We start from the raw sequence: 21,986 nt of genomic DNA, 5'->3' as shown, positions 1-21,986 counted from the left end.
CAGGAGGTGGTCGTTGGACCCAAAAGAAGACTCCAGCAGACAGGCAGCGTTCCCTGCTGGACACTCTCGGCTGGTCTAACCAGACCTCCTTGTTCCTGTTACTGCCGGTTTCTAGCCGTATCTCTGGTTAAGATGACCCTCACGACTTGCCCTGCTCAGCTCAGAGCCTCCTCTGAAACCTGCTCCTACCTAGGAGTCTCCGCTGATGGAGAGGACGTGCGGGCACGTGGACTCGCTTCTGCCTTCCCGCTGCATAGCGTAGTTCCTCCCAGCCAGCAGCCCTCGCTTCAGGAGCCGCTTTGAAGCCCAGCGTCGCAGTGGCCCGACTCCAGCGCGGTCACAGCACCAACATCCTGGTTCTGTCAGGAAACTCTTCACTGGATCTGGATTTGGCCTGGACTTCTCTCTGACATCCTAAAGCCACTGCTTTTAAGATACTTTCCCATGGCTCGACTACAGAAGTCGGTGGGATTTGGGGGAGGGCAGAAATAAAAAATAATAATAGTGTTAAAACTGTCATTTTCCTGCCGTTTCTCAGACCAGTAAGGAGGTAATAAAAGGAATATCATGAGAAGATAGGCATTGGGCTTTAGTTCTTTAGATTAACTATCAATTAAGTGGCAGAAAAAGCCGCAAACAAAAATTTGAAATTACAATTTTAATTTTTTTAATTTTTTTTTTTTTTTTTGGTGCTGGGGATCGAACCCGACGGCATTCTACCTCTGAGCTATATCCAATATTCTTTTTTATTTTTTAATTTGAAATAGAGTCTCACTAAGTTAAGAAGGGCCTAAGTTGCTAAAGCTGATAGCGAACCAGTGATCCTGTCTCAGACTTCCAGTCTCTGGGATTACAAGAGTGTGCCACCATGCCTGGCTGAAATCTCCATTTCTTTATTTAGAAAAATTATCTTAGGGACTGACCGTGGTATTTACTGTCAGTAATCTTTCAGCACACTTTTTTTTTTTTTTTTCCGGTACTGGGGATTGAACTCAGGGGCATTCTACTTCCGAGTTGTACTCCCAGCCCTATTTTTTATTCTTTATTTTGAAAAAGGATCTCACTGAGTTGCGGAGGGCTGTCTGTGAACTACGATCCTCCTGTCTCAGCATCCCAAATGCTGGGATGACAAGTGTGCGCCACCACGCCCAGTTTAGCATACTTCTTTATATTATCTTGACAAGATTAAGATGTGAATTTGAGGGTTTGGGTGTAGCACTTGTCTCTATGCATGAAGCCCTCGGGTCCCTAATACTGGAGGAGAAAGATTTCAATTTCCTAGATGTTTCATTTGGAAAACTTTTATGAAAAATAATGCTGCCAAATGAAGTCTGAAGAATTGGTAATGTTCCATCACTTGAAGGCAGTATACGATTCTAAATGTGATTTTCTTAGAGTAACAATTATACATTAGTGTGTGTGTGTGTGTGTGTGTGTGTGTGTGTGTGTGTTACTGGGGATTGAACCCAGGAGTGTTCTACCTCTGAGCTACACCCTCACCCCTTTTTTGAAACAAGATCTCGCTAAGTTGCTGAAGCTGGCCTTAAACCTTCCATCCTCCTGTCAGCCTCCCAAGCAGCAGGATCGCAGGCATGTGCCCTCATGCTCAATTTCATACACTAACTTTAGTTGGGAAAAGCGCAGCAGAATCAGTCTTCACTTTTTGTAAACTGATAACCTTTTGTTGGATTTGTGTGTTTTTTTTTTACCATTAAGCTATTTATTTAGAAATGATCATTTATTGGAAAACCAGAATAGTACAGTAGAATAACTCAATCTTATATTGAACTGTCAGTGACAAAAGTTCTTACCCATTTTTAATTTATCAGAATAAAAACGAAAATTAGCAGTTTAGAGTCAAATGAAGAGAACACTTTATTATTTTCATTACACAACTATTTCTCAGTCCAAAAGATAAATTTGTTCCTAAATCTAGCTACAGTACCATCTCAATTCGCAAATCTTTAGTTTGGAGTGTGTGGTAATTTACTCTTCACCCATTTGCTACTTATCTTTCATGACACTGCCCAAAGCGCTTTTTCCACCTTTCTTGAGCATGTTGGGCTGTTGTCTCCTTTCTGTACTGGCCTTTTACGCATGATACAGTGCTGTAGACTTAGAACTGTACTGCTGCTAACACCTCACACTTTGTCCTCTCTCTATGCTCAGTGCTCAACAAATTTATTTGTTGAATCTATGATCAGTGAACTCAATCTAATTTTAAAAAAAGCTCAAGAGATACAAACCTCCAATGCCTTTTTTTTTTTTTTTTTTGCTACTGGGGATGAAACTCAGGGACATTCTGTCTCCAAGCAACTGCCCCAGCCCTATTTTTCATTCTTTATTTGGAAACAGGGACTCACTAAGTTGTGGAGGGCCTCACTAAAGTAGCTGAGATTGGCCTCAAACCTGCGATCCTTTCTCAACCTCCCAAGTACTGGGATTACAAGCGTGCACCAACATGCCCGGCTTCACCAATGCATTTCAATATAATTTTTTTTTGTTTTGCCGGGTTTGGTGGCGCACGCTTGTAATCCCAGCATTCGGGAGGCAGAGACCGGAGGATCTTCGCAGACAGCCTCAGGTACTTAGTGAGGCTCTCTGCAACTCAGTGAGACCTTGTTTAAAAAAAAAAAAAAAAAAAAAGACTAAAAAATGGGACTGAGGGTGAAGCTTGGAGGTAGAATGCTCCTGGGTTCCATTCTTGGACTGCAATATATATATATATATATATATATATATATATATATATATATATATATTACTGGGCCACCCCCAGTACCCAGAGGCTTTCTACCTCCGGGCTATACTCCCAGACCTATTTTATATTTTATATGGAAACAGGGTCTCACTAAGTTGCTGAGAGCCTCACTAAGTAGCCGAGGCTGGTTTCGAACCTGCGCGATTTTCCTGTCTCAGTCTCCCAAGCGTGGGGATTACAAGCGCGCGCCACCACGCCTGGCTTCCAAACGTCTTTTAATAAGTGTGGACAGTTTAAATATTGGGTTCCCAAGAAAACATTTGCGAATGGGATCCTTCAGTAAACCATGTAATCGGCGTATGTATAGCAATTTACACCCAAGCGATACAGGAAAGGGCTTAGTAATTGTTAACAAGTTACACTTGGTGGCAGATCAGACCCCAAATCGAGTCCGACATTTGGACCAGGTTACAGTTTACCCAAAGACAGGATGTAGATCTATTCGGTTCACCTGAGGTGCCCGGGTTCCTACACAATGCCTAGCTCAAACACCTGCTGTGAACGAATGCACTGGGGCGCTTGGTGCACCGCCCCGGGTTCTACTTGTGAAAGCATGTGACCCACGCCACCTGACCTCGCAGTAAGAGTGCTCCAACTTTCCAGGGCTGAAAGTTAACCCTTAGGAGGCGAAGTGAGGAAGTCGGGGCGGCGAAGCTTTGAGAACGAGGTTTAGGAATGCAGACCGTCAAAGCGCAGCGCTCTCTGCTGCCCCAGGCAGCCCAGACGGGGCGTGGTCCGGGCCAGCGCGCCTCTCCCTTGACTACAAGCCCCGGCATGCACTGCGGCACCGGCCCTGGCAGCACGTGACTCGAGCTGGCGCGTCTTCGCTCTGACTACAAGCCCCGGCACGCACTGCGGCGCCGGCCCTGGGGGCTGCGGGCGCGAGGCGGCGGCCCAGCTGCCCGCGCGGCGGGGGCAGCAGGCCCTGACGCCGTGGGGCCTCCCGGAGCCCGAGCCGGCTGTCTTCGGGGGTCCCGGTGGTCCGCTCGCCCCGGAGCGGTGCCGCTTCCGCAGGAGTGACGGGGCAGCGCGGCCCGCCCGGCTTCGCGTCCGGCCTTCGCGGCGGCGGCCGCGGCGTCCCGGCTCCGAGGACCCCGCGCGGCCCGGAAGCGCCTGGTTCCGGCGGCGGCGGCGATGGCTTCGGCGCTGGGCGGCTGATTCGGGGCTCGGAGCGGGCCCGGCGCCCAGAGTCTCGGCTGCCGGGGCTGGAGCGCGGCTGGCGCCATGGCCACCTCCGCCGCCTCCTCCGAGCATTTCGAGAAGCTGCACGAGATCTTCCGCGGCCTCCATGAAGATCTGCGAGGGGCGCCTGAGCGGCTGCTGGGGACCGCGGGGACCGGTGAGGCGGGGCGGGACGAGCCCGGGGAGCTCGGCTCTGCGCGCTCCGGAGCCCGCGCCCCGACACGGCCCCGCGGCCCCTTTGGGGACCTGGCAGGGGTCCGGGAGCCCGCAGCGGGGGCGCGTCTCGCTGGTATCCTCCACGGCCCACACTCAGAATTTTCTTTTATTTTTTATTCTGTGTCAAGAAAAGCATGAAGGTTCTTAAATCTGCGGACCTCTATTTTAGTAGAATGGACTTTATTTTACTTTTTTGGGGGTACTGGGGTGGAACTCAGGGATGTTCTACCCCCGAGTTCCTCTCCATCCCAGCCCTTCTTATTTTTGTTTTGAAACAGGGTCTCGTTAGGTTGCTGAGAGTTTTGCTGGGTTGCTGAGGCTGTCTTCGGACCTGAGATCCTCTTGTCTTAGCCTCTGTACTGTTGTACTCATTTTAAAGCATTATTGTTAAGAGAGGTTTATAGTTTTTACCAGATGAATGATTTATAGCACAAAAACAGGGCCAAGAACTTAAAAGGATCATACCTAGCTTTGAGGGATGGAATGTAAGGTAAGGGAGAAGTAAAAAACCGAATATTCCCAACTATGGGACTTAGGGTAGATGCGGAAAAGTAGCAGGAGACAAGGAAAGTTGGCCTTAGGTTGTAGGTTGTGGAGGGACCTAAATGTCACATTAGACTTTTGGACTTAATACAGAAATTTAGTAAAGGAGAGTGTGTGTGTGTGTGGGGGGGGCATTAGGGATGGAACCCAGAGGCTTTCTATCTGTGGTCTACACCCCCAGACCTCTTTATATTTTATTTGGAAACAGGGTCTCACTAGTTGCTGACAGCCTCGCTAAGTAGCTGAGGCATGGCTTAGAACTTGCAATAATCTGGGCGATCCTCCTGTCTCAGCCTCTCAAGTACTGAAGATTACAAGCGTGCACCACCACACCTGGCTTCAGTAAGGATTTTTAGCAGCTGGTTGATATGTATTTTATTTTAAAAGGAAGACTGTGGTGGTTGGTTAAGAAAATGACTAAGAGGGACCATGTTAGCTTCACCCACGGCCCCATTTTTTATTTTTATTTTTTTGAAACAGGGTCTCACTGAGTTGCAAAAGGACCTAAGTAGCTGAGGCTAGCTGCAAACCGCGATCCTCCTGTCTCAGCCTCCCAAATGCATGCACCACCATGCCCAGCTTGTGTTGAATATATAAATACTGTGAATTGTTGAAAATATTTGAGTTTCAAAACTGAAGATAATTTGTTTCTATTTTATTTTTTCACATTTCATTCCTCTGTATGTGGAGAGGGGATACCGGGGATTAAAACTCAAGATATTTACCGCTGAACTACATCCCCATCTCCTCTTATTTATTGTTTTTACTTTGATGATGGGGATTGAACTAAGGCATTACCATTGAGATACTTCCCAGCCCTTTAAAAAACATTTATTTTTGAGACAGGGTGTCACTAAGTTACTTCACCCTGGCCTCTAACCTATGATCTTTCTGTCTCAGCCTCCCAATTGCTGGTATCACAGGCATGCCACAGTTAGCTGAGCACTGTAATTTCTTAATCTAACATCTATGTCAATTGCCTATAGTCATGATTTCTAACTTAGATTTAACAAATATCTGAAGACATGTCTCCATGTGTCTAAATATGGCTTGTAATAAAATTATTGGAGGTTTTTTTCATTTTTGTTCACTTAAGTTTCAGTATTTTTGGAGCCAGAAAAAATAATGGGGTACTAGAAACAGCAGGCTGATGAACAGCATTTACTCACAGGCTGCGGGATTCTAATGATTCCAACTCTCCTCATATTCTTTAGAATTTACCTTCAGTGCCAATGGTGGGGCTGCACATAGCGCAATGGTAGAGAACTTGCCTGGCTTGCACAAGGCCCAGGGTTCTGTGAGTGGACTTGCTAAATGCTTGCTACTTGTATTATCTCTTAACCCTACCAGACAACCCTGTAAGGTCAATACTGTTATATTCCCTACTTAACCAACCAGGAAACAGGTTTGGAAGTTTGCTTTTAACTTCTTTGTGGTGTGAGTTCAAGTCATCTATTATAGTCTACAAACAGAGGCTGTAGGTCATAGAAATGCCACAGTGGGGCGCCAAAAGCAAATAAACCATGGACTGTGTGTGTTTTAATTGGCGATTGAATCCAGGGGCATTCTACTTCTGAGATACACCCCTAGCTCTTTTATTTTGAAACAGGGCCTCACTAAGTTGCTAAGGTTGGTGGTGAACCTACGATCTTCCTGTCTCAGCCTCTCAAGTACAGGGATTACAAGTGCACGCCAGCATGCCCAGCTAGGATCAGCCACTTTTGAACCTTTATTCCTTCCTGGCTTTGTCATCAGAAGGAATGATTCAAAGACATTTTTTTTGTTTTTAATCTTAGGAACTCCATAAAGTTTCATAAATGTGAAATTCAACTTATTTTAAATAAGGGAGCATATTTCTTTTATAGAGAAATATAAACTGTAGAGCACTCATAGAAGAAAATGTGTGTTTTTTGAAAACAGAAAATAAAATATTCCAACTCCAAAAAAGATCACACAGGGAAATTCGCAAAAAAGTTTTGCGGGCTACCTCTACTCCCCCTGCTTTCATTGGTGTAGTTACTCTCCTTGAATCATTTCCCGAATGTGTCCTTTGAGAATGCTGAAGTTTTATGTCCATTAGCAAAGGAAGAATACTGGAGGAGACTTTACGACTAACAGAGTTCTAGAAAATTCTGAGCTATGAGAGGAATGCAAATGTGCCCAACACTGCTTCATACTGTCTGGCTTGAGTTTGGAGATAATGCTGCTTCGGAGGAGTGATGACACTTGTCACTTTTGTGACCGCTCATTAAAAAATGATAATACACTGCTCCATGGAAGTGGCTGTTTTTGACTGCAGCTACCATTTTATTATTGGTGGCTAAGAGCATCGCCCCTCAGGGGTAGCAGCAGCAGCTTTGGTGCACATTTCACTCTCACGGATGGTGGAGATGCTTACTGTTTGCCATGGCTGAACTTTTCCCGTGTTAAACAACAAATGGGGCCATGGGCTATGTGAGCAATGTGGAAAAATAATTTCCAGGAGTGCCTTGTGTGTGCTAAAGGAGTGTCACAACAGTGAGTGAAACATAGTAAAGGGTGTGTTGTCATTTGCTCCTTCAGACAATAGCAAGAGTTCAAGAATCTATGGACAAAGTAAATTTTCCTATTCTGGAGGGGCTTAGTCTCAAGAATGTAGAATGAAAACAAAAATGATTTATGGTCACTTAAAAAGCAACTGACAGAGCCGGGCGTGGTGGCCCCCGCTTGTAATCCCCGCGCTTGGGAGACTGAGACAGGAGGATCGTGCAGGTTTGAAGCCAGCCTCCCTGGTTTAAGAGACCCTGTTTCCAAATAAAAATATAAATGTAACTCTGGGAGTGTAGCCCAGAGGTAGAAGGGTTTCCAGGAATCCCAGTACCACCAAAAAAAAAGAAAAAAAAAGAAAGCAACTGACATGTGAAATGCAGTTGGTAAGTGATATTGTCTCTTATATGGGGTTGGGTTCAAAAGTCAAGGCTTAGCTGGGCGTGGTGGCGCAGGCTTGTAAATCCCCGTGCTTGGGAGGCTGAGACAGGAGGATCACACAGGTTCAAAGCCAGCCTCAGCAACTTAGTGAGACCCTGTTTCCAAGTAAAATATAAAAAAGGTCTGGGAGTATAGCCCGCAGGTAGAAAGCCTCTGGGTTCCACCCCCAGTACCACAATAAAATTAAATAAAATGGCTGGGCGTGGTGGTGCATGCTTGTAATTCCAACATTTGGGAGGCTGGAACAGGACAGCCTCCCGCTACTGCTTAGACCCTCTGCAACTCAATGAGACCCTGTTTCCAAATAAAAAATTAGGGCTGGGGGTATAGCTCGGAGGTCGAATGCCCCTGGGTTCCATCCCCAGTACCACGAAGAAAAAAAAAAGTCAAGGCTTAAAATGAAAAACAGTAAACAAAATTACCCCAAAAATCTTAGGACATCACATTGAATGTCACATGCCATCTTGTCATCCAAACTTATATTTCCTTTGGCATAGGAAAGTGCTAGTCTATATTTAGGAGTCACATTGAAAAATACATAGCTTAATGAGGCCCTCCACAACTTAGTGAGACCCTGTTTCAAAATAAATATGGCAGGGGGTGTAGCTTGGAGGTCCAATGCCCCTGGGTTCCATCCCCAGATATAAAAAAAAAAAGAAAAGAAAAAGTCTATAACAGAGATGAACCTTGAAGACATGCTGAGTGAATTAAGCCACAAAAAGGACCAGTGCATCGACCCACGTGTATTGTGTATTAATTAGCAAAATTCATAGAGGGGAGTTAGTGTTTCGTGAGGGTGGGTTTTAGTTGAGATAATGAGGCTCTGGCATGGAGGTGATGCTGGTTGCACAATTTGAGTGTACTTAATGCCACCGAAATGTATGCTTTTTTTTTTTTTTTTTTTTTTTTTTTTTTTTTTTTTTTGCTGGTCTGGGGATGGAACCCAGGGGCATTTGACCTCCAAGCTACACCCCCTGCCCTATTTTTTATTCTTTATTTTGAAACTGGGTCTCACTAAGTAGCTGAGGCTGTCTGGTCTCAGCCTCCTGAATGCTGGGATTACAAGCGTGCACCACCACGCCCGTCAAACTGTATGCTTTAAAAGGTTAAAGTGGCAAGTTTTAGCCGGCCATGGTGGCACACGCTTGTAATCCCCGCGCTTGGGAGGCGAGACAGGAGGATCGTGCAGGTTCAAAGCCAGCTGCGCTGGCTTAAGAGACCCTGTTTCCAAATTTAAAAATATACAAAATAGGTCTGGGAATGTAGCCTGGAGGTAGAAGGGCTTTCAGGAACCCCAGTACCACAAAAAAAAAAAAAAAAATAGTGGCAAGTTTTAGGGCTGGGATGTAGCTCAGAGGTAGAATGCCCGCCCCGGCTTCCATCCCCAGTACCACACACAAAAAAAGGGAAGGGGAGTTTCACTGTACAAACCATTACCATGCCACCACCAGGGGGAGGCAAGTACCACGCTAGTAAGCAGATTAGTGTTTACAGAAAAACAGTGGTTAAAAGTTAGTATAAAACTGTTGGGGTTTAGGCTGGGGACATGGACATTAGAGAACCAGTATTGGTAAACTTGCTGATAAAAGTGAGCCGGTCCCTCCGATGGAGGGAGATGAGAGGTTGAGAATGATTATTAGACCTGATTATTTTATGTTGTGTATGAAGAAACAAAAGACTGGATCCCCAAACTGAAGAGAACTTCAGAAGATGAGTTCAAAACACATTGTAAGCAATGGTAATTCTGTGGTGATAAGTAGATGATGTGTAGATTTCCAGTGAGAACATTGATTTGCATGTATACATTTTTAAAAATCAAGTTCCTCATAAGTAGCATTACTCTGCTTTGTTAGAGAAGGGACAACCTATTTCTTCATTTTATTGAGGCAGGCCCAAGGCTGGCAGCAGAACCTAACAGAGCCCTGCACAGAGCTCTCCTGCTATATAAAAATTTACCAAGTAACAGCATTCACAATACCTTCACAATTTTTGCCACATCTAAGTGCCATTTTTACTATATGTGATGGACGTCTCCATATCACTTTATTAATGTAAAATACATTTATTTTGTATAAAGTTACTTTAAAAGGAAACTTGGTATCAAACCTGTGATCTTCCTGTATCAGACTCCCAATTACTGGTATTACAAGCATGTAACACCATGCCTGGTTTATTTTTATTTTGAAACAGGGTCTTGCTAGGTTGATCAGAATATTACTACTTGCTGAGGCTGTCTTAGCCTCCCAAGAACTGGGATTACAGGCATGTACCACCATACCGGTACCATATTTTAAGTGGAAAATTTCTGTAAATGATTAGAAAATTGCTGTAAAGGCAAAATATTTTTTCAGTTAGATGTTATTTCTTTAGTGAGGCCCTCTGCATATTAGTGAGACCTTGTTTCAAAACAAAAATAAGTAAATAAAAGGGCTGGGGTATAGCTCAGGTAAAATGCCTCTGGGTTCACTCCTCAGTACCTAGAGGGGAGACTAGTAATTTTTAGCTATTAAAAACAGCACCAGAATGACAAGTGCAAAAAGATAACTGAAAAGGGAAGGGGAGTTTCACTGTACAAACCATTACCATGCCACTACCAGGGGGAGGCAAGTACCACGCTAGTAAGCAGATTAGTGTTTACAGAAAAACAGTGGTTAAAAGTTAGTATAAAACTGTTGGGGTTTAGGCTGGGGACATGGACATTAGAGAACCAGTATTGGTAAACTTGCTGATAAAAGTGAGCCGGTCCCTCCGATGGAGGGAGATGAGAGGTTGAGAATGATTATTAGACCTGAATGCTTCCAGGTAATCTGTTGGCTTTGGAAATGAACTGTTACGTAGGACTGTCCCAAGCATGGGCATTCATGTTCCCTGGGTACTGAGCCAGTGGTCTTCCCCAGCCATTGTGATCACAAGTCCCCATACATTTCCAGCCTTTTAGGGGTGGTTGAGTATTACCGCCCCCTCCTGGGGGAGGATTGAGGCCATCCTCAGCAGAGGGAATAGTCTTTACAAATGTGTGGAAGCAGTAATGAGCATTTGAAACTTGTCTATCTTTTCTAGAAGAGAAAAAGAAGTTGATCAGAGATTTTGATGAAAAGCACCAGGAAGCAAATGAAACGGTAAGAACCAGGACCAAGTCCTTGTATCTTCTACTGGGTGTTGGCGTTTTCTAGAAGTAATGCTGGGGCCTCATCACAAATGACCTGCTCCTGTCTACTGATTCCCCCCAACCCAGTACTGGGGATTGAGTCCAGGGACATTCTGCCTCTGAGCTACACCCCCAGCCCTATTTTATTTTTATCTTGAAACAGTGTCTTGCTAGGTTGATGAAAGTCTCACTATTTGCTGAGGCTGTCCTCAAACCTATGGATCCTTCTATCTCAGCCTCCCAAGTACTGGGATTAGAAGCATGTGCCACCACGCCCGGCTCTGTCTACTGATGTTGACTACTTATTACTAAATCTTACTAAATGCTAATTGAAGGGGGTGAGTGTCCAGGGAATGTGAGAGACACAAATGGGTGAAGCTTGAAGACCATCCTGAAATACAAGTGTTTGATATGTGCCTGATTTGAGTGGTAAGCGTATTCTCACACCTTTATCCTGGTAGTCTTTTTAAATCTCTTCCTACGAGCTGGCTATTAAGAAAAGTTACTGTTTTTTTGTTAAACTTAACTGTTATATAGCTGAGAGATGGTTCTAGCCCTATCTTTTCTGTCCTAAAAAGCAGCATAGTAGCAGGACTTGGTTCCACTGGCAAGACAAGCAAAAACAGAATGAGTTGCCTCAGTCAGGACCCAGAGCTTGTCAGAAGTTAGTTCTGGTTGCTGAGCAGTTCAACAAGGGTTTCTCAACTTATGGCTTCCCTTAAAATTTATGTTTTTACCTTAGCCCTTTGGAAGCAATATCCTTCTAGCTCCTTCTCATTGCACTCTAGCTTCAGCAGACTTGTTAAGATTGGAGCTAAAGCCAGGTGTGGGATTACAAGCGTGGCGCACACTTGTTATCCCAGCATTCTGGAGGCTGAGACTGGAGGATCACATTCACGGACAGCCTCAGCTACTTAGGCCCTTTGCAACTCAGTGAAATCCTGTTTCAAAAAAATAAAATAAAAAATAGGGCTGGGGGGTGTAGCTCGGAGGTAGAATGCCCCTGAGTTCCATCCCCAGTACCGCAAAAAAAAAAGGTTGGAGCTAACGTCCAAGTTCCTGGTAATACTCTGCAGAAATAGCTGCACCCAGATGGGCATAGTGGCACACACCTGTAATCCTAGTACTTGGGAGGCTGAGACAGGAAGATTGCAGATTCAAGACCAAACTCATCAACTTAGTGAGACACTCAGCAACCTAGAAAGCCCATGTTTCAAAACCAGAAATAAAGCTGGTAGTGGTAGTGCATGCTTGTAATCCCAGCATTTGGGAATCTGAGATGAGAGGATCACGGTTCTCAGAGAGCCTCAGCGACTTAGTGAGGCCCTTTGCAATTCAGTGAGACCCTCTTTCAAAATAAAGAATTAAAATATAGGGCTGGCGATGTAGCTCTGAGGTAGAATACCCATGGGTTCCATCCCCAATACTACAGAAATAAAAAAGGGCTGGGGGTGTAGCTTGGAGGTAGATTGCCACTTGGTTCCCCAGTACCACAAGAAGAAAAAAGAAAGAGCTGCCCCAAATTTTTGCTGCCTGCGAGCAGGTTGAAGAGAAAAATTATTAGGCCAGAGAATGTCTCTTTTGCTTATGAAGACAGTTTCCTCAGTTACCCCAACAAGTTCTGAGAAGTTAAACTTATCTGCATCTTTTACTTTTTACTTTTTTGAATCTTTTTTTTTTTTTTGCGGGTCTGGGGATAAAACCCAGGGGCATTTGACCTCCAAGCTACACCCCCTGCCCTATTTTTTATTCTTTATTTTGAAACAGGGTCTCACTGAGTTGAGGGCCTCACTAAGTCCGTGAACCTCGACCTTCCAGTCTCAGCCTCCCAAATGCTGGGATTACAAGCATGTGCCACCATGCCTGGCTTCTAAATCTATATTAAGAAGAGCCAGGCCATTAGACTGAGGAAACATCTCCATAATAGTAGTACTAGACACTTTTCTTAATAGCTGCATATAGCTGGGCAAATCTGTGATACTTGTTATAATAATTAGTCTTCTTTTTTATATAACATCTGGTAGCATTTTAGAAATCCAGCGACTTCTGCCAGGCGTGGTGGCACCCGCTTATAATCCCAGTAGTTGGGAGGCTGAGACAGGAGGATTGCGAAGGTTCGAAGCTAGCCTCAGCAGCTTAGTGAGGCTCTCCGCAACTTAGACCCTGTTTCCAAATAAAATATAAAGTAGGTCTGGGGGTGTAGCCTGGAGGTAGAAGTCCCCTGGGTTCCACCCCCAGTACCACAAATAAATAAATAGGTGGGAGGAAGGAAGGAAGGAAGGAAGGAAAATTAGGGCGGGGGGTATAGCTCAGAGGTAGAATCCCCCTTGGTTCAATCACCAGTACTGCAAAAAGAAAAATAAGATACTCTTTCTCTCAACTTAGTCAAATTAACAGCCCTACTTTGGCCATCCCAGGCAGATGAAAATAATTTAGGGCTTCTTACAAACATGTCTAGATATTATCTCATAAAAACAAAACTCTGATCAATGCAACCTGCCCTGTGGGCCGCTAGTTATCTCTGCCTTACAGGCAAACATAATTCTTTTCAGAAAGAAGGATGAAGAAGAGAACTGATCCCAAATCCTTATTGTTTTTAGTACAGTGGACTTCCTGGCAGCATTGTTTAATCATACCAGGCTAAAAGTTTGGTTTACTGAAGCTAGGTGTCCTAACTCTTCATGATGTAATCTTGAGCAGGTTCTTTTTTTTTTTTTTTTTTTTGGTGGTACTAGGGGTGGAACCCAGAGGCTTTCTAACTCTGGGCTGTACTCCCAGACCTATTTTATATTATTTTCTTTGGAAACAGGGTCTCACTAAGTTGCTGAGAGCCTCACTAAGTAGCTGAGGCTGGCTTCGAGCCTGTGCGATCCTCCTGTCTCAGCCTCCCAAGCATGGGGATTACAAGTGTGCACCACCACACCCAGCTTTTGAGCGGGTTCTGTAAGTCAGTCTGAAATGGAAAAAGCATTTCCTGCCATATTGACATGGGGTTTAGAGAATGTACTTAGAAACATTTAATAAGCTATAAGGTGCCTCTGTTTGGGGGATGTTCTATTTTTTGCAGTACTGAGAATCGGGTCTCATGCATGCAGCATACGTACACTAGTTTTTTTATTTATTCTTTTTTTTTTTATTGGCGGTATTGGGGATTGAACCCAGGGGCATTCTGCCTCTGAGCTACACCCCCAGCCCTATTTTTTAATTCTTTATTTGGAAACAAGGTCTCACTAAGTTGTGAAGAGCCTCACTAAGTAACTGAGGCTGGCCACACAAACCTGTTGTCCTCCTGTCTTAGCCTCCCAAGTACTGGGGTTACAAGGGTAATTCGTTTTTGCCTTCCCAGCTGGCAGAAATGGAGGAAGAGCTCCGGTATGCACCGCTGTCTTTCCGTAATCCCATGATGTCTAAGCTACGAAATTACCGGAAGGACCTTGGCAAACTCCACCGGGAAGTGAGAAGTATGCCTTTGACAGCTGTGCCTGGGGGCCGAGGAGACATGAAATATGGTGCATATGCCTTAGAGAATGAGCATATGGTAAGTGTTAGCTGTTTTACCCCTTAAAGACTGTGGAATAAGAATTAAACATATAGCTAGTCATGTCAGGACACGCTTGTAATCCCAGTACTTGGGAGGCTGAGACAGTTCAAAATAAAAAAATAAAAGGGCTTGGGTGTATCTCACAGGTAGAATACCCCTGGGTTCAATCTCTAGTGCCAAAAAATATAAAAATGTAATAATAAAATTGGGCTGGGGCTGGTTTTTTTGTTTTTTTTTTTTTTTTTTTTTTTGCGGGTCTGGGGATGGAAATCAGGGGCATTCGACCTCCGAGCTACACCCCCTGCCCTATTTTGAAACAGGGTCTCACTAAGTTACGGAGGGCCTCCCTAAGTAGCTGAGGCTGTCTGCAAACCACAGTCCTCCTGTCTCAGCTTCCCAAATGCTGGAATTACAAGCATCCACCACTACGCCTGGCTGGGGCTGTATCTTAGAGGTAGGACACCCCTGGGTTCAATCCCCAGTACCCCTCACCACACAAAAAAGAATAGTTATGAAGTTAATCCAAGCTTTTACCTTAATAGCAAGATGTCCCCACATCTGATATGGCATGGGGCCCACTACCACAGACTGAACTTATGTAAAGAGGCTTATACTAGAATTTTAAACCCTTATTTCACGAATCCTCCTGGTTATACTGGAGAGATTCAAAATGGTATTGTCTTGATGCTGATGTGAAAACATGACATTTTGAGAATGATGTAAAACTTTCAAGTGGATGCACATGAGATCACTTGTGAAGGAGCCCTGGAAAAGGGCAGGTAGAACTTGTTACAGTAGGAATTGTAAAGGTGACTTTGGTCATTCGTTACCAAAAAAGAAAAGGGGATAACCCCGAACATTTTGTTTTAAAATAATGTTTCAAATCATACTTTTAAAAAAATTGTTTCAGAAATTATAAGTAGCAATTTGTGTTTTTGAAAGGGGTGTCTGGCTATGTTGCCCTGGCTGGTCTTGAATGATCATCTTGCTTCTGTATTCCTAGTAGCTGGGACTCTAGGTATGCACCACCATGCCCAGCTTTATAAATTATAATTTAGATGGCTCATACCGCTTTTCGTTAGAATTGTCCCAAATCTGAGGTTAATTTATGTGATGTAATTGTCTTTTTTCTGCCCTTAGCCAAATCATTTGAAAATATGCATCTTAGAAGTCTCTTTTCTTGTTTCTTTGAGCCATTATAATGATTATTTGAACTTCATTCTCTCTCTGAGCTATACTCCCAGCCCTATTTTACTTTTCATTTTGTTGTTTGGTTTGGTTTGGTTTGGTTTGGTTTGGTTTGGTTTGGTGGTACTGGGTGCGGAACCCAGGGGCCCTTCTATCTCCAGGCTATACTCCCAGGCCTAGTTTATATTTTATTTGGAAACAGGGTCTCACTAAGTTGCTGAGAGCCTCACTCAGTAGCTAAGGCTGGCTTCAAACCTGTGTGATCCTCCTATCTCAGCCTCCCAAGCGCTGAGATTACAAGCGTGTGCCACCTTGCCCGGCTTATTTTTCATTTTGAAACAGGATCTCACTAAGTTGCTGTGTGCTGCTGGCCTCGAACCTGGGATCATCCTGTCTCAGCCTCCCAAGTACTGGGATTACAGGTGTGCACCACCATACCTGACTTAAACACTTCCTTTTTCTGTTTTTCTTTTCTTTTTTTTGAGGTACTGGGGGTGGAACCCCACGGGCATTCTACCTCCGAGCTACACCCCAGCCCTAGTTTTTAGTTTTTTTTATTTTTTTAAACAAGGTCTCATTGAGTTGCAAAGGGCCTTGCTAAGTAGCTGAGGCTGTCCGTGAAGTGCGATCCTCTGGTCTCTGCCTCCCGAATGCTGGGATTACAAGTGTGTGCCACCACACCTGGCTTTTTACTTTCTTGCTAAGTGAAAATGCTTCTTGCTGCTTCTGCTCAGAAAACCCACTTCTTCATGGTGTCTTTCAAAGTCCTATTGCCAGTAGTCACCTACTCTGTAATGAGCTTCTAAAAGTTGGACCCTTTTGATTGTGTGTGCCACGACTAGCTATAAGCTTAGACCTGCACCCATTTCTGTCCCTGGTTAATTCTGGCCTGACAAAGGCTATTTCTGTCCTCATGTTGTTTGTGTTTAGGATTATAGGTAGAATAAAACTTAGTGGAGATTTAGAAAATTTGGGTATTTGGGAAATTAGGGCAGCTGAGGAAGCTTAAACCTCAGACACTACTTGTGCTGAGACCAAGTCACCAGTGTAGATTGAGCCCAGGAGCATTCTATCCCAGAGCTACACTCCCAGCCCTTTTTATCTTTTTGCTTTGAAATAGGACCTCACTAGGTTCCTGAGATTGTCCTTAAACCTGTGATCCTCCTATCTCAGCCTCCCAAGTATTAGGATTATAGGTATATTCCACTACACCTGGCTAAAATTCTTTTGGGGGGCATTGTGGGAAGGCTTACCAAGAATGTAATAGTCACCTTAAGATTTTTCCAGAATGTGGTAGTGTTTCAGGCTTCCAAATGACATGCTGAAAAGAACAGCTTATTCATGGTTCCTAAATCCTCAGTACCAGTCAAGTTGAAATCTTTAGCAAATTAGTCTTTAGAGCTGCAAAGGTTGTTGGCTTGCTCCTAGCACCTCGATTATATGCTTTGTGCATTATCAGGAGCTCCTGCACCTCTACATCTGGGCTGCTGTCTCTCAAGTTGATAGTCCAAGAGGCACGAGTTCATGATGAATTTCAACTAGTCCAGGCTTTTACCCTTCTCACCTCCCCTCACCCAAGGATAACAAGCAGTGTGAGTAGCAAGTTCTGCGACCCTGTGGGCCGGGCTTCAGGTTTTGCTGTAGTTTGTGACTTCCAACATGGTCTTCTGTTGTGTTAGGGTCTCTGGTTCTGTCTTGTCCACTGCATCTGAGTATTCAACCAACTTTAGATGGGAAATATATTTTTTAAGCCAGGCAAGGCAGTATATACCTGTAATTCAGTACCTGGAAGGCTGAAACAGGAGGATTGGCAGGTTCGAGGCCAGTGCATGGTAAAGTAGAACCTGTTTCAAAGTAAAAAATAAAAGGATGTTGCTCAGAGGGATTGTAATCCCTCAGACAGATTACAAGTGTGCACCACCACACCTGGCTACTATATCCCTTCTTATACAAGGAAGGTTGTAAGGCAAAGTGCTGGTAATTAATTTGTAATGGAAGAAATCTAACATTTTCCTTCCACACTCTGTCAGAATCGGCTACAGTCACAACGGGCATTACTCATACAAGGTACTGAAAGCCTGAATCGGGCCACCCAAAGTATTGAGCGTTCTCATCGGATTGCCACAGAGACCGACAAGATTGGCTCAGACATCATAGAAGAGCTGGGGGAGCAACGAGACCAGTTGGAACGCACCAAGAGCAGAGTAAGTCTGTGCAGTGGGAAAGTAGCCAGGTCCAACTACACCGAGATGCCACCCTGACGCAGTTCTGTATCTGGGGGAGAGCCTTTGTAACTTTTGGTTCTTACACTTTTCTCAATTTTTTATTTGCTTGGCTAATTTTTTATTTGCTTGGGAGTAAAATTATTTCTAGGGAAATAATTTTACTCCTAAGTTACCCAGGCTGGCCTTGAACTTACATTCCTCCTGCCTCTGTCTCCTGAGTTGCTAGGATTCCAGGCCTATGCCACTGAGCAAGTTTTTTTGTTTTGTTTTGTTTTGTTGTTTTGCAGTACTGGGAATAGAACCCAGAGGCATTCTACCTCCAAGCTACACCCCAGCCCTACCTATTTTTTATTCTTTATTTTTTGAAACAGGGTCTCACTGACTTGCAAAGGGCCTCACTAAGTAGCTGAGGCTGTCTGAACCATGATCCTCCTCTCTCAGCCTCCCAAATGCTGGGATTACAAGTGTGCACCACCACCATGCCCAGCCTTTCTTGTACTTCTTTTTTTTTTTTTTTTTTCTTTTTTTTTTTCCTGCAGGTCTGGGGATGGAACCCAGGGGCATTCGACTTCCGAGCTACACCCCCTGCCCTATTTTTTATTCTTTATTTTGAAACCGGGTCTCACTGAGTTGCAGAGGGCCTCACTAAGTAGCTGAGATCGTCCATGAACCGCGATCCTCAGGTCTCAGCCTCCCGAATGCTGGGATTACAAGCGTATGCCACCATGCCCGGCTCTTGTACTTCTTAATCAATACAACTTTCCATTCTTAAAATTATTCAGAGTGGCCGGGCATGGTGGCACACACTTGTAATCCCTGTGCTTGGGAGGCAGAGACAGGAGGCTTGGGAGGCAGAGACAGGAGGATCGTGCAGGTTCGAAGCCAGGCTCCCTGGCTTAAGAGACTCTGTTTCCAAATAAAAATATAAAATAGGTCTGGGGGTGTAGCCCGGAGGTAGAAGGGTTCCATCCACAGTACCACCAAAAAAAAAAAAAAAAAAAAAATTATTCAGAGTGGAGCTGGGCGTGGTGGCACACATTGTAATCCCAGTACTTGGGAGGCTGAGACAGGAGGATTGTGCAGGTTCAAAGCCAGCCACAGCTACTTAGTGAGGCCTCTCAGCAACTTACTAAGACCCTGTTTCCAAATAAAAGCCCCTGGGTTCTGTCCCCAGTACCCCCCCCACACACACACACACACAAATTAAAAGTCATTACCTTCCCTCTTCAGTGAATATTTACAATAAAATGCTAAATTCAGGGCAAGCTATGGAGAATGTAACTGGCCAACAGATTGTGTGGATTCTGAGTTTTGAACATACCCCAAGTGTTTTGATAGAATTTAAAAGCCATGCCTGTAATCCCAGCCACTTGGGAGGCTGAGACAAGATCATGTTTTTTGTTTTCTTTTTTTCCCCCTGTGTGTGTATGTGTGTGTCTGTTACTAGGAATCAAACCCAGGGACATTCTACTCCTGAACTATAGCTCTAGCCCTTTTATTTTTTGTGAAACAGGGTCTTGCTTTGCTGCAGCTATCCTGGAACTTGAGAATCTTCCTTCAGCCTCCCAAATACTAGGATTATAGGTGTGTACCACCATGCCTGGATGATGATTGCAGTTTTGAGGCCAGTGTGCAGTAACTTAGCAAGACTCTGATTCAAAATAAAAAATTAAAAGGGCTGGGTCTGTCTCAGAAATTTGAGTATCCTTAGGTGTGTTGCATCCCCAATACCACAAAAATTTAAAAATGTGTGTGTGTATGTGTGCGTGTGTGCGTGCGCGTGTGTGGCAGGGTGGTGCTGGGAATCGAACCCAGGGGCATTCTACCTCAGAGCTACACTTCCAGACCTATTTTATTTTTTATTTTGAAATAGGGTCTCCCTAGATTGCTGAATATCTTGCTAAGTTGCTGAAACTTGCCAAGAACCTGCAATCCTCCTGTCTTAGCTTCCCATGAACTAAGATTACAGGCATGCGCTGCAATGCCCAGCTAAAATAAATTTTTAATAAAGGTCTGAGGATGTAACTAAATGATGAAAAGGGGGAGGGGCAAAAATGAGCTGAAAGATCAACTTACCAAGATCACTGGGAAATGGGAACAGATGGCAAGGAGCATCACTTTGACATGTACCTCCAGCTATCTAGATTAGTAATAGGCAATCAATAGAGGGAAAGTCGATGAGGACTAATTCCTGTCATAATTCACTATAACTGCCTCAAAGAGGTAAAGAAAAAATTTTAAAGGATCCCAAAGTACTCATCCACCAGCCTACAAAAACAAACGTCAACTCAGGAGGCTTTCCTGGAATTTGGCTGATGAAATTCAAATCTTAAGTTGCTTCAGAAGCACTGGTTGGGTACACAGGCAGCCTTCCTGTCAAGTAGCCAGGGTGAAGGATTAGCTTAGCCCTAGCCACACATGTGCCCTCCACTACAACCTTGGGCTATAAGGATTCCACTCCTCTGGGGTAAGTACCAAAGCATCTGGTCCTTTCCAGGTTCTTCTAATTGGACTCAGCAGCCGTTGTTTAAATTGGTTTGATTTCTTGGCATTTTTCAGCAAATACCCCTCACCATTATTAGCTTAGGAATGTTCAAATTCTAAACAGTATGTTCTTTTGAAAGAAGGAGAAAATCATTGGTATTTTCTTTTCCCAGCTGGTAAACACAAGTGAAAACCTGAGCAGAAGTCGAAAAATTCTCCGTTCAATGTCCAGAAAGTAAGTTTTAAAAATAAGGGTCATAAAATTAATTTCTTTCAACTCGTAATACCTTTGAGCCAAGAAAGCTTCAAACAGTGACAAGTCCTAATAGCACCTCAATGCTTGATACCACACAGTACCCTATACTCACTACCACACAACAAACCAAAGATATACAGAATGTAGTTTTGCTATTTAAGTGTCCCAGCATTAAGTCTTTTCTTAGAATTATGTACTGCTCTGACATGGAGCAGTGAAACATTTGTCCACCAGAAGGATGTTTACTCTCTGCTTCCATTCCTTAAAGAAGACACAGGAGAATAATGGAGCTTCATATTCCTTGAAATCGATTTGTAAAACGTTTTTCACTGCTGTTACTTAGTGATGGCTTCTGGTTCTACTTGTGGTTGTCAGGCCCTTTTCTGGGAGTCTTGTCTTCTTAGCAGGTAGACCTTAAAAACAAAACCAGGGCCAGGAATGGTTGCCCAAGCATGTAATTCCAGTACTTGAGAAGGTGAGACAGAGGATTGCAGGTTCTTGGCCAGCCTCAGCTACTTCGTGGGGCCCTCCACAACATAGTGAGTCCCTATTTTAAAATAAAGACTAGATGGGGCTGAGAGTCTAGCTTAGAGGTAGAATGCCCTTGGGTTCAATACCCAAATCCCTAGTAGTGCCAAAAAAAAAAAAAAAAAAAAAGACTAAAGGGATGTATTCCATTGGGCGTAAGTAGGTAGTATATGTGACCTTGGGCACATGTGGCCTCACATGAAACAAAATGACAGCTCATTCATGGAACAGCAGGAAGGGTAGCATTTTCCTAAACTGGAAATTCCTTGTGGAATAAGGAAACCCCAGAATGAATATGAGAACTAGAGATTGGATTCTTTGTATAAACCAAGGTAGTAAGTATTTTGAATAATGGTAATATTCCTTTGGATAAAAGAACAATTAGAGGAAGAAATAGAGAAGAGAGAAGAAAGCGCTTACAAGAGATTGGAAGGCAGCACCTGGGCCTCTAGTTATGATATGGCTTCATGTGGCTAGATAATGACATTGTATTTCTGCTATTTGAAATATGACTTTTTAGGACATTTTAAGACAAGAAAACCATTTTTATGGCTTGGTATTTATTGTCCGAGTTTTCCACATGTCCGTGAGGTAGACAGCATTATCCCTACAGCTCAAGAACCTTACAAGTTGCCACTTATCAGCCAAAGAGCCTTACGAGTACTGACTGCTCAGTGGTCTTCCTCACAGTGTCCCAGCCTTGGCCCCAAGGTTAAACCCCAAGGTATTAAGAACAGCAAGAAAGAAGCAGTGCATCTACTGACCACTACTTACTTTGCGTTTCTTCTTGATAGGGTGACAACCAACAAGCTGCTGCTCTCCATTGTCATCTTACTGGAGCTAGCCATCCTGGGAGGCCTGGTGTATTACAAATTCTTTCGCAAACATTGATGTTCCTGAAGAGAAGCGTTTGTGAACCAGAACCCTGGGAATGAGTAGTGTAGGCT

General features: G+C 44.0%; 1 protein-coding gene across 1 annotated transcript; it reads left to right on the top strand.

Annotated features, from left to right (window-relative positions):
• Positions 1 to 3,985: 3,985 nt before the first annotated feature.
• On the top strand, positions 3,986 to 21,930 carry VTI1B (vesicle transport through interaction with t-SNAREs 1B; the record flags this gene model as incomplete). Its single annotated transcript, XM_080708107.1, has 6 exons — positions 3,986 to 4,100; positions 10,730 to 10,788; positions 14,164 to 14,355; positions 17,577 to 17,750; positions 20,429 to 20,490; positions 21,834 to 21,930. The coding sequence occupies 6 exons, from the start codon at positions 3,986 to 3,988 to the stop codon at positions 21,928 to 21,930; spliced, it is 699 nt and encodes a 232-aa protein (XP_080564233.1).
• Positions 21,931 to 21,986: the final 56 nt, after the last annotated feature.

This window comes from Muscardinus avellanarius (genome assembly GCF_963383645.1).
Source record: "Muscardinus avellanarius genome assembly, chromosome: 12".
In the NCBI taxonomy this organism is placed as follows: domain Eukaryota; kingdom Metazoa; phylum Chordata; class Mammalia; order Rodentia; family Gliridae; genus Muscardinus; species Muscardinus avellanarius.
Note: the sequence above shows the minus strand (reverse complement) of the source record. Positions and strands in the feature narration are given on the sequence as shown.